Raw genomic sequence first — 13424 nt, 5'->3', positions numbered from 1 at the left:
ATGTTGAAAATGTCAGTGAAGACACTTGCCAGTCGGTCAGCGCATGTTCGGAGTACGCGTCCTGGTAATCCGTCTGGCCCTGCGGCCTTGTGAATGTTGACCTGCTTAAAATTCTTACTCACGTCGGCTACGGAGAGCGTGATCACAGTCATCCAGAACAGCTGATGCTCTCATGCATGCTTCAGTGTTGCTTGCCTTCGAAGCGCGCATAGAAGAAATGTAGCTTGTCTGGTAGTCTCGTGTCACTGGGCAGCTCGCGGCTGTGCTTCCCTTTGTAGTCTGTAATAGTTTGCAAGTCCTGCCACATCCGACGACCATCGGAGCTGGTGTAGTACGATTAAATCTTAGTCCTGTATTGACTCTTTGCTTGTTTGATGGTTCGTCGGAGGGCATAGCGGGATTTCTTATAAGCGTCCGGGTTACAGTCCCGCTTCTTGAAAGCGGCAGCTCTATCCTTTAGCTCAGTGCAGATGTTGCCTGTAATCCATGGCTTCTGTTTGTTTTATGTACAGTGCCAGTCAAAAGTTTGGATACACCTACTCATTCCAGGGTTTTTCTTTATTTTTACTATTTTCTACATTGTAGAATAATAGTGAAGACATCAAACCTATGAAATAACATATGAAATCATGTAGTAACCAAAAAAGTGTTAAACAAATACAAATACATTTTGTATTTGAGATTCTTCAAATAGCCACTCTTTGCCTTGATGACAGCTTTGCACACTCTTGGCATTCTCTCAACCAGCTGCATGAGGTAGTCACCTAAAATGCATTTCAATTAACAGGTGTGCCTTCTTAAAAAGTTAATTTGTGGATTTTCTTTCCTTCTTAATGCGTTTGAGCCAATCAGTTGTTTTGTGACAAGGTAGAATATATACCTATTTGGCAAGAACACCTCAAATAAGCAAAGAGAAATGATAGTCCATCATTACTTTAAGACATGAAGGTCAGTCAATACGGGACATTTCAAGAACATTGAACGTTTCTTCAAGTGCAGTTGCAAAACCATCAAGCGCTATGATGAAACTGGCTCTCATGAGGACCACGACAGGAATGGAAGTCCCAGAGTTACCTCTGCTGCAGAGGATAAGTTCATTAGAGTTACCAGCCTCAGAAATTGCAGCCCAAATAAATGCTTCACAGAGTTCAAGTAACAGACACATCTCAACATCAACTGTTCAGAGGGGACTGTGTGAATCAGGCCTTCATGGTCAAATTGCTGCAAAGAAACCACTACTAAAGGACACCAACAAGAAGAAGAGGCCTGCTTGGGCCAAAAAACACGAGCAATGGACATCAGACTGGTGGAAATTTGTAGTTTGGTCTGGAGTCCAAATTTGCGATTTTTGGTTCCAACCGCCGTGTCTTTGTGAGACGCGGTGTGGGTGAACGGATGATATCCGCATGTGTATTTCCCACCGTAAAGCATGGAGGAGGTGGTGTTATGGTGTGGGGATGCTTTGCTGGTGACACTGTCTGTGATTTATTTAGAGTTCAAGGCACACTTAACCAGCATGGCTACCACAGCGATACGCCATCCCATCTGGTTTGGGCTTAGTGGACTATCATTTGTTTTTCAACAGGACAATGACCCAACACACCTACAGGCTGTGTAAGGGCTATTTTACCAAGAAAGAGAGTGATGGAGTGCTGCATCAGATGACCTGGCCTCCACAATCCCCTGACCTCAACCCTATTGAGATGGTTTGGGATGAGTCAGACCGCAGAGTGAAGGAAAAGCAGCCAACAAGTGCTCAGCACATGTGGGAACTCCTTCAAGACTGTTGGAAAAGCATTCCAGGTGAAGCAGGTTGAGAGAATGCCAAGAGTGTGCAAAGCTGTCATCAAGGCAAAGGGTGGCAATTTGAAGAATCTCAAATACAAAATATATTTGTATTTGTTTAACACTTTTTTGGTTACTACATGATTCCATATGTGTTATTTCATAGTTTTGATGTCTTCAATATTATTCTACAATGTGAAAAACCCTTGAATGAGTAGGTGTGTCCAAACTTTTGACTGGTACTGTACGTATGGTCACTGTGGGGACGACGTCATCGATGCACTTATTGATGAAGCCAGGGACTGAGGTGGTATACTCCTCAATGCCATCGGAAGAATCCCGGAACATATTCCAGTCTGTGCTAGCAAAACAGTCCTGTAGCTTAGCATCTGCTTCATCTGACCACTTCCTTATTAACCGAGTCACTGGTGCTTCCTGCTTTAGTTTTTGCTTATAAGCAGGAATCAGGAGGATAAAATTATGGTCAGATTTGCCAAATGGAGGGCGAGGGAGAGCTTTGTACGCGTCTCTGTGTGTGGAGTAAAGGTGGTCTAGAGTTTTTTTTCCTCTGGTTGCACATTTAACATGCTGGTAGAAATGAGGTAAAACAGATTTAAGTTTCCCTGCATTAAAGTCCCCGGCCACTAGGAGCGCTGCCTCTGGATCAGCGTTTTCCTGTTTGCTTATGACCTTATACAGCTCATTGAATGCAGTCTTAGTGCCAGCATCGGTTTGTGGTGGTAAATAGACAGCAACGAAAAATATAGATGAAAACTCTTGGTAAATAGTGTGGTCTACAGCTTTCCATGAGATACTCTACCTCAGGAGAGCAAAACCTAGAGACTTCCTTATTATTAGATTTCGTGCACCAGCTGTTGTTTACAAATATACACAGACCGCCACCCCTTGTCTTACCGGAGTCAGGCTGGGCCTATGCCCACCCATGGCTCCATCCCTGCCCAGGCATGTGAAATCCATAGATTAGGGCCTAATTACATTTATTTCAATTGACTGATTTCCTTATATGAACTGTAACCCAGTAAAATCTTTGAAATTATTGCATATTGCATTTATATTTTTGTTCAGTATATATATATATATATATATATATATATATATATATATATATATATATATATATATATATATATATTGAACAAAAATATAAATGCAATATGCAATATATATATATACATACACACACACACTACCATTCAAAAGTTTGGGGTCACTTAGAAATGTATTTGTTTTCAAAAGAAAAGCAATTTATTTGTCAATTAAAACAACATCAAATTGATCAGAAATACAGTGTAGACATTTGTTAATGTTGTAAATGGCTATTGTAGCTGGAAATTGCAGTTTTTTGATGGAATATCTACATAGGCGTACAGAGGCCCATTATCAGCAACCATCAGTCCTATGTTCCAATGGCACGTTGTGTTTGCTAATCCAAGTTTATAATTTTAAAAGGCTAATTGATCATTAGAAAACCCTTTTGCAATTATGTTAGCACAGATGAAAACTGGGGGAGTGGGAGGCCCCGGTGCATAACTGAGCAAGACAAATATATTAGTGTCTAGTTTGAGAAACAGGCGCCTCACAGCTTTTATATTGATCTTTACACGGTCTGAGCGATTGCATGTGAAACTGTTACACACTGTTTTAGAAGTCAATTATGTATTGTATATGACTCTAAATGCTGTGAAGAATGCTAGGCTATAGTTAAGTGATAATGCCCGAGAAGCTGGTGTTTGAAGGATATGTTGGCACAGGTGTTGTTAGGCCCAAGACGATGTCGAGGCAAACTGTGCCAATATATCCACCAAACACTGGCTTCGAGGACGTTATCACTTTTATACAACGGGTTACCAACATATTCAAATAATGGTTGACATATTTTCATTAAAAACGTTATTTTGATGACTTTATTCATACTATTTCATCCTTCCACAAGATATAGTCCCAACACAAATCTAGGGTTGCTACCCAAGCCGGCTGGTTGTTCGTTCTATCGGTTTGGCTGCCAGAGACGCGACCCAGTCATTCAGTCTTTTTGTTCTGTATCTATGGACGCGACCCAGTCTTTCGTTCTAAATGTTCCATTGGCATACTGGCTGGCAACGTTCTTATCCCTTGCTTGCTAGCTAGCCAACTACGGCTAATTTACAGTTACGTCAAACAGTGCAGCCAGAATAACAGCAAAGTAACTGCAATTGTGTTTGTTTAAGCTGTTTTCTAGTGACATTTATTTAGATACATCCATAACAATGAGCTAATGATGCACGATTTCTCCTGGCATAGAAAATGTGCTCTCTCGTCTGAACACTGTTGTTCAGAGGAGCTAGCCAACAACACAAATCACTTCAAACTGAAGCTGGAAAGACTGCAGACTAGCTGCACTTCGTTTCGTTTTACCTGTTTTCTATTGATAGTTCTTTGTATATATCATCCCCACTCCCGACACGTTCATGGGACAGCTGGAGATCAAATTTGAATATTTAAACAATGTTGCAAATGTTGGAGAGACAGACAAAGTTTATACAAATCTCCGTTGTTGAAAGCTAAATGTTAGTCTAAAAGAAATGAGATAATGTCTAGACGCTTTTTTATAGTGGAGATCAAGTTTATAAATTGCCTGGCTGGGCTGATGAGACAGTGGATTGCGCAGTCAGCTGGAACAGAGTAAATAGGCATTTTAACGTCATAGATTTAGCCGTTGGTAACTTGTGGAATAGACTCCGGCTGGAATGTGGTTTTAACCAAATCAGCATTCAGGATTAGACCCACCTGTTGTATAAATCTATATATATACACTGAGTATACCAAACATTAGGAACACCTTCCTAATATTGAGTTGCACCCCAACCCCTTTTACCCTCAGAACAGCCTCAATTCGTTGGGGCATGGATTCTACAAGGTGTCGAAAGCGTTCCACATGGATGCTGGCCCATGTTGACTCCGATGCTTCCCACAGTTGTGTCAAGTTGGCTGGATGTTCTTTGGGTGGTGGACCATTCTTGATACACACGGGAAACTGTTGAGCGTGAAAAACCCAGCAGGGTTGCAGTTCTTGACACAAACTTGTCACCTACTTCCATACCCCATTCAAAGGCACTTCAATATTACGTCTTGCCCATTCACCCTCTGAATGGCACACACACACACAATCCATGTCTCAATTGTCTCAAGGCTTAAAAATCCTTCTTTAACCTGTCTCCTCCCCTTCATCTACACTGATTGAAGTGGATTTAACAAGTGACATCAATAAGGGGTCTTAGCTTTCACCTGGATGCACCTGGTCAGTCTATGTCATGGAAAGAGCAGGTGTCCTTAACATTTTGTATACTCTGTGTATATACTTTTTGCTAGGTTGCGCTAGTCGGCTGAACCAAAACGCCTGTATTTTTCATCCTTTACCTTGTTCTCCATATTCTTTTAAAATAGTGAGCCAACAAGGTTTTCAGCACTTTTATTTCCATCACTGATCAAAATCAATTTTCTCATACGCTCTCGTCTCTCTGCAGCAGACCTATATAATGAGCAATATGTTTGGAACATAAAATCACAATAAAATTAGAGAGAATTGCAATACATATTGTATCGGCACCTAAGTATGGTGATAATATCGTATCGTGAGGTCCCTGGCAGTTCCTACTATCTAAAACATAAAATAAGACATACCTGATCTCGTCTGAGGCTGTACTATCGTCGGCACTTTCCCAGAATTCATCACCACTCCTCTGCAGGCCCGCGTCCAGGAAGTCCCCAGTGGACTTGAGCAGCATCCCAGCAATATCACTGAGAGAGAAGAGGCAGGGTGGGATCTTTAGCCAAGCTGAGCTAACTAAACACAGTGTTGAAGAGGGAGCAAGTTGGATGCTTCCAAGGAGTATAGATGCTCAAAATGAGATAAGAGATACAATAGAACAAAGAAACAAAAATCAGTCAAACACTAACCAGAAGAGTTTCCCTGACTGAGCCTCCCCTCCTCTGATGTAGGGGGTGATGACCTTGGTAAAGTTCCACTCTTCCTCCAGAACGTTCTTCAGGCTGTGGGAGGCCTGGGGAAGCTGCTGCAGCATCCGGATCCAGCTGTGCATGTAGTCAAAGTACACCTGCAGACAGAGGGATGAATGTGTGGTGATCATCAGCTAAGTGGATCTTTTTGCCTACCTACAGGTAGGTGTATTTCCAATGTTATTCATTTAAATAAAAAGGTGCATGCAGCAGTTAGTTTCGTCTCAAGTTTGAGACGTGATAATCAAATCCAGTTCCTAAATGTGTGTTTTGACAATAGCTTTGCATGGTTTCTCCACCATATGATTGTCACGTGCCAGTAACCATGTTTCTATCCACAGTTTATATTCCAGTAAGTCATGCTGTATAAAAAAATCATGACAGCTGTGATGGAAACAGGAAGTGTCGGTACGATTTCATAAATGTCGACAGACAATTTCTTTGTTCGACATGGTGGGATCTTTTTGTGTTGGTAAAATTAAACTATGCGACGAATTGCGGTGGAAACAATTTATTGCGCAATTGTTGATAGAATAACCATCATGTCGAGGTAAATTTGTAGTCACTCGATGCTATGTTGTGTTGTCCTCCCACTGCGACTTGGAAAAGCATGCAGTTTAGGCTACAGGATGGTGAAAGTGCACGGTGATGAACTTGATGCTCCTTTCCAATAAAATTCAGGGTCTTCATTTGTATGTGACATGAAGATCGGTGCTTAGCTGCCAATTAACAAATAACTATTATGCTTTTATCAATCTCAACATATAACCTAACCTGTCCAACTGTTGTCTAGAGAGCATGCATGCGCAGGTTTGCCATTTATCGCAACAGCTTGTGTAACAAATCTAAATCGCTAGAGTGGAAAATGCAATAGAAACACATTAAAGTCATGTGTTTTTATTCAGTACAGGAAAACTTCAGCGCCAAAGTGTTTTTTATGTGCACTACGTCATCACGTACAGCCTTTAATCCACAACAAAGTCAGTCTGATGGAAACACACATATATTTCATCCAGATTTTAGAATATAAAATTCGCATTAAAATCTGTCGCAAATTGGACAGAAACCGAGCTTGTGATATCGCCACCATTATCCTAACACAAATTCCCCCTATATTGTATTCCATCCTCCATAAGGCATCTGGTGGTATTGCTCTGTATTGGCAGAGATACTGGGGAATATATTAATCCTCTGCGGTCATTCTTATTGTATTGGCCTCTCTGCTCTGCAAGCCCCTCTGCTCTGCAGGCCCCCCTGCTCTCCTCTGCCCTGCAGGCCCCCCTGCTCTCCTCTGCCCTGCAGGCCCCCCTGCTCTCCTCTGCCCTGCAAGCCCCTCTGCTCTCCTCTGCCCTGCAAGCCCCTCTGCTCTCCTCTGCCCTGCAAGCCCCTCTGCTCTCCTCTCCAAGCCCCTCTGCTCTCCTCTCCAAGCCCCTCTGCTCTCCTCTGCTCTGCAAGCCCCTCGGCTCTCCCCTCGGCTCTCCTCTGCCCTGCAAGCCCCTCGGCTCTCCTCTGCTCTGCAAGCCCCTCGGCTCTCCTCTGCTCTCCTCTGCTCTCCAAGGCCCTCTGCTCTGCTCTGCTCTCCAAGGCCCTCTGCTCTGCTCTCCAAGCCCCTCTGCTCTGCTCTGCTCTCCAAGCCCCTCTGCTCTGCTCTGCTCTCCAAGCCCCTCTGCTCTGCTCTCCAAGCCACTCTCCTCTGCTCTGCTCTGCTCTGCAGGCCCCTCTGCTCTGCAGGCCCCTCTGCAAGCGCCTCTGCTCTGCACTCCAAGCCCCTCTGCTCTGCACTCCAAGCCCCTCTGCTCTGCACTCCAAGCCCCTCTGCTCTGCACTCCAAGCCCCTCTGCTCTGCACTCCAAGCCCCTCTGCTCTGCACTCCAAGCCCCTCTGCTCTGCACTCCAAGCCCCTCTGCTCTGCACTCCAAGCCCCTCTGCTCTGCACTCCAAGCCCCTGTGCTCTGCAGGGCAGGGTTGTGATATTCCTAAAGTAAAGCTTTGAGTGCTGGCAGCAGGCGGTAGACTAGACTTTGACCCTGATAGTGCTGTGGTTCTGAGCCTTCTTGGAATTCAGGAACTTCGTGTTTTATCAGGTTTCTATCAGACTACCGGCCGGCAGTCTGTTCAGACTCAAATTCCTGAGAAGTAATCAGTGACTGACTGAAGCCAATTCCTACCACACCCCTACCATGTGCTGCTTCAGCTTTGTAGTGATTCGTTAAAACACACTCACTCCACAAATCAGCACACAGTGTTCTCAAGTAGATTTACCAGGAGCTATACCTTTGAGCCTCAGTCATGGGTACTGGCCAGCTATCCAGAGAGACACACAAGCCTCTCATACAGTACACCTCCCTAATCTGGATGAGTCCCAAACGGCACCCTATTTATTCCCTAGGGGCGATAAAGTCCTAGACCACTGTTATTCTACCAACAAGCAAGCATACAAGGCCCTCCCTCATCCGCCATTCGGAAAATCAGATCATGTACTCCTGCTTCCTGTTTACAAGCAGAAACTCAAACAGGAAGTTCGTTGCTTCCCCAATCAAAAGCCCTGGATTAACACCAAGTTTGGCGCTAAACTCAGGGCTACCGCACACCGAGCTATCGCAGACAACCCTGAGGCTACGGCTGAGGACAGGAACAAGTAGAAGAAGTCCCACTACGACCTCCGCAGAGTCATCAAACAAGCAAAAGGACAATATAGGAATAAGGTGGAATCATATTACACAGGCTCCAACACCCGCTGCATGTGGCAGGGGCTACAGTCCATTACGGATTACAAAGGAAGACCCAGCAGTGATCTGCCCAACGATGCCTCTCTACCAGACAAACTCAATGAATTTTATGCACGCATTGACAACATCGTGCCTGGTGTGAGGGCGAGTCACCGACCCACAGGATTGGGTGATCTCGCTCTCGGAGGCCGACGTGAGAAAGGTCTTTAAATCAGGTCAACACCCGCAAGGCCCGACGGTATTCCAGGGCGCATTCTCAGAGCATGCGCAGAACAGCTGGCAGGCATATTCACCTCTCCTTGTCCCAGTCTGTAATCCCCACATTTTAAGATGACCGCCATCATTCCTGTCCCCAAGAACTCTAAGGCTTCATGGCACAATGACTACCGCCCTGTAGCACTCACATCTGTAATCATGAAGTGCATTGAGAGGCTGGTTATGGCACACATTAACTCCATCATCCCAGACACCCTAGACCCACTCCAATTTACATACCGCCCCAACAGATCCATAGATGACGCAATCTCAATTGCTCTCCACATTGCCCTCACCCACCTAGATAAGAGGAATACCTATGTGAGTATGCTGTTCATTGACTACATGGGTCTGAACGCCTCCCTGTGCAACTGGATCCTAGACTTCCTGACGGTCCGACCCCAGGTGGTGAAGGTAGGAAACAACACTTCCACCACACTGAACCTCAACACGGGGGCCCCTCAGCATGGGGGCCCCTCAGGGGTGCGTGCTTAGACCCTCCTGTACTCCCTGTTCACCCACCACTGCGTGGCCAAGCACAACTCCAAAACCATCAAGTTTGCTGACGACACAACGGTGGTAGGCCTGATCACCGGCGACGATAAGACAGCCTACAGGGAGGAGGTCAGTGACCTGGCAGTGTGGTGCCGGAACAACAACCTGTCCCTCAACGTCAGTAAGACCAAGGAGCTGGTTGTGGACTACAGGAAACGGGGGGGACAGCCCAGTACATCAATGGGGCCGAGCTCCCTGCCATCCAGGACATCTTAATCAGGCGGTGTGGAGGGAAAGACCGGAAAATCATTAGACTCCAACCACCCAAGCCATAGACTATTCTCTCTGCTTCCGCACGGCAAGCGGTACCGGAGCATCAAGTCTGGCACCAACAGGCTCTTGAACAGCTTCTATCCCCCAACCAATAAGACTGGTAAATAAACAGCTACACAGACTATCTACTGTATATCTAGATCTACTTCTATACTATAACGACTATCAGCCTTTACCTTGCATCTTTATTGACCTTTTCTTTTTGCACCGTCTCTATGCACACTCACAGGGCCATATTTATACCAACTCTACACACACACCCACTCACATACAAGCTGCTGATGCCTAGTCACCTTACCCCTATACATACAGTGGGGGGAAAAAAGTATTTAGTCAGCCACCAATTGTGCAAGTTCTCCCACTTAAAAAGATGAGAGGCCTGTAATTTTCATCATAGGTACATGTCAACTATGACAGACAAATTGAGAAAAAAAATCCAGAAAATCACATTGTAGGATTTTTTATGAATTTATTTGCAAATTATGGTGGAAAATAAGTATTTGGTCACCTACAAACAAGCAAGATTTCTGGCTCTCACAGACCTGTAACTTCTTCTTTAAGAGGCTCCTCTGTCCTCCACTCGTTACCTGTATTAATGGCACCTGTTTGAACTTGTTATCAGTATAAAAGACACCTGTCCACAACCTCAAACAGTCACACTCCAAACTCCACTATGGCCAAGACCAAAGAGCTGTCAAAGGACACCAGAAACAAAATTGTAGACCTGCACCAGGCTGGGAAGACTGAATCTGCAATAGGTAAGCAGCTTGATTTGAAGAAATCAACTGTGGGAGCAATTATTAGGAAATGGAAGACATACAAGACCACTGATAATCTCCCTCGATCTGGGGCTCCACGCAAGATCTCACCCCGTGGGGTCAAAATGATCACAAGAATGGTGAGCAAAAATCCCAGAACCACACGGGGGGACCTAGTGAATGACCTGCGGAGAGCTGGGACCAAAGTAACAAAGCCTACCATCAGTAACACACTACGCCGCCAGGGACTCAAATCCTGCAGTGCCAGACGTTTCCACCTGCTTAAGACAGTACATGTCCAGGCCCGTCTGAAGTTTGCTAGAGTGCATTTGGATGATCCAGAAGAGTATTGGGAGAATGTCATATGGTCAGATGAAACCAAAATATAACTTTTTGGTAAAAACTCAACTCGTCGTGTTTGGAGGACAAAGAATGCTGAGTTGCATCCAAAGAACACCATACCTACTGTGAAGCATGGGGGTGGAAACATCATGCTTTGGGGCTGTTTTTCTGCAAAGGGACCAGGACGACCGATCCGTGTAAAGGAAAGAATGAATGGGGCCATGTATCGTGAGATTTTGAGTGAAAACCTCCTTCCATCAGCAAGGGCATTGAAGATGAAACGTGGCTGGGTCTTTCAGTATGACAATGATCCCAAACACACCGCCCGGGCAACGAAGGAATGGCTTCGTAAGAAGCATTTCAAGGTCCTGGAGTGGCCTAGCCAGTCTCCAGATCTCAACCCCATAGAAAATCTTTGGAGGGAGTTGAAAGTCCGTGTTGCCCAGCGACAGCCCCAAAACATCACTGCTCTAGAGGAGATCTGCATGGCGGAATGGGCCAAAATACCAGCAACAGTGTGTGAAAACCTTGTGAAGACTTACAGAAAACGACTGACTAAATACTTTTTTCCCCTACTGTATCTACCTCCATCACTCCAGTATCCCTGCACATTGTAAATATGGTATTGGAACTGACCCTGTATATAATATGCTTACTTACTTAATGTGTTCTTCATATTTCTTCTAGTATTACATTGACTACTGCATCGTTGGGATTTGAGTTTGCAAGAAAGGCATTTCACTGTACTTGTGCATGTGACATTAAAACTATTTAGTGCACTTATTTTGACCAGGGCCCATAGGGTGTAACTTCCCCTGGTTAAAGGATCATGATGCAGAAGCTGTACTCTCTGAGCTCAGTCAACTCTGGGGTACTTCTACACCATACAGAGAAGCTAAGGTACAGGAAGTAAACTCTGGGGTAATTCTACACCATACAGAGAAGCTAAGGTACAGGAAGTAAACTCTGGGGTAATTCTACACCATACAGAGAAGCTAAGGTACAGGAAGTAAACTCTGGGGTAATTCTACACCATACAGAGAAGCTAAGGTACAGGAAGATGGGATTGAAGAGAGTCTCTGCACGATGCACACACTTTGATCAATGCACATTTCAATGGTTTAGGGCCCCATTTCCCAGACACAGGTTGAACTTATTCCAGGACTAAACAGTACGTTCAGTGGAGATCCAATGATCCACTGCATCTTCTACAGTTTAGTACTCAGTAGCTCGTCTGTGTTACAGCCAGCATCTTGTGGAGGTCCTTCTCCATCTCCTCTATGTTATGGTGCAGTTATAATGCATTATAAGACTTGACATAAGCATGTATGACCCCCTTATTATGCCTTATTATCATTTCATGATGATTCTGACTAGGTTGTAACTTTCCAAAAATGATCTGGTTTCCCAGAAATCCTGGTTGGAGGATTCCTGGATTTCCTGCTTATTTCCTCATACCCCTGGAATCTTCCAACCAGGATTTCTGGAAACCGGGGAATTTTGCAACACTAATCCTGACTCAGTAGGTCTGTCTTACCATCAGCATCTTGTGGAGGTCGTCCTCGAACTCGTCTATGTTGGCGTTGGTCTGGAGTCCCTGGGGGTCTGTGACCAGCCCCGTCAGCATATACTGGTAATACTGCTTCATCAGGAGACCACCTTTCAACACCTCCTTACATTCACGCACCAACTACAGGACAGATGGAGACTCCGGTTAGCATGGGCATCAAGCCAAGCTGTAATAGGCTGGCCTGGTTACACATCCACCATAGACGATAGAACTGTGCTTTAAAGGAAAATATCTGAGCCAGCACAGTACTGTTCTGGTTGGCCCAATAGAGTGAATCCGACAATAGAGATAGCAAAACAGTGTGCCTGCTGACCTGTTTGATGCTGAGCAGTGAAGGCTCCCCTGCAGGCCTCTGCTCCAGTCTCAGTTTAAGGCACTCGTGTATCACGTTCAGCAGGACCCGGCACAGGACCAGGAAGGCAGGTCGGAACGAGGGGAGGTCCATGTCCAGCAGCTCCTCCCAAGAGACCTGGTCCGCCCCCAGCTCCGGGCCACAGGGGGCGCTACAGGAGGACAGGTGGCGGGACAGCTCTGGTAGGTAGTCACTGTACAGCATGGGGTCTGGGAAGTCCGTGAACTAGGGGTAGTCACGCATACAAAACACACAATACACAGAGAGGTTAGCATGTCGGCAAACTACAGAGCAGGAGAGGGTGAGGACGGCGTGATGAGGTAAGCATAGTGGAATGCAGTTTCCCAAACCTCTTGACTATTCAACTGGTCAATTCCACTGGTCAACTGTGAAGAAAATGTTTCCAAATATCCCTAACAAGAGCAGTGTACATTTCTAGCTTAAATCTCTTGCTGTTTACAAGTTGAGTATGTGGTGAACTGTTTTTCAACCAGCACACCGTAGTTGCCAATGGACCTTGCAGTGCAGTGGCAGCTTTGTTGGAAAATCAATTTAACTGTAATTATGTATGAATGAGGGTCATTTGTGATTGTGCAAAAAAAGATTGCATGATTGGCATTCATATTTGCTTTCCCAGATGTGATGGAGAAGACTAGAAGAACGACCTCCATTAAGCCTTATTAAAAATTAAATCAGGGACTAATTCATGACGCTATCGGTGTTATCGAGGTGTAACCTAACCTTAACCCTTACCTAACCTTAACCATTTTAAATGTCAACTTCAATGG

The 13424-nt window shown here is 45.0% G+C and overlaps 1 protein-coding gene across 1 annotated transcript in view; it reads right to left on the bottom strand.

The window, feature by feature from the left end:
* Positions 1-13424, bottom strand: part of LOC311136120 (mitogen-activated protein kinase kinase kinase 4-like) — a 73527-nt gene that overhangs the window by 34141 nt on the left and 25962 nt on the right. The window contains exons 6-9 of the mRNA XM_084170204.1: positions 12598-12861; positions 12252-12404; positions 5743-5900; positions 5467-5583 (exon numbers count right to left, since the gene is read on the bottom strand). Coding sequence (XP_084026330.1) covers positions 5467-5583; positions 5743-5900; positions 12252-12404; positions 12598-12861 — 692 coding nt within the window. The remainder of the gene's footprint in view (positions 1-5466; positions 5584-5742; positions 5901-12251; positions 12405-12597; positions 12862-13424) is intronic.

Source organism: Coregonus lavaretus (assembly GCF_964263955.1).
Source record: "Coregonus lavaretus genome assembly, chromosome: 1".
In the NCBI taxonomy this organism is placed as follows: Eukaryota; Metazoa; Chordata; class Actinopteri; order Salmoniformes; family Salmonidae; genus Coregonus; species Coregonus lavaretus.
The sequence above is the reverse complement of the archived record's forward strand: the minus strand, read 5'-3'. Positions and strand labels throughout refer to the sequence as shown.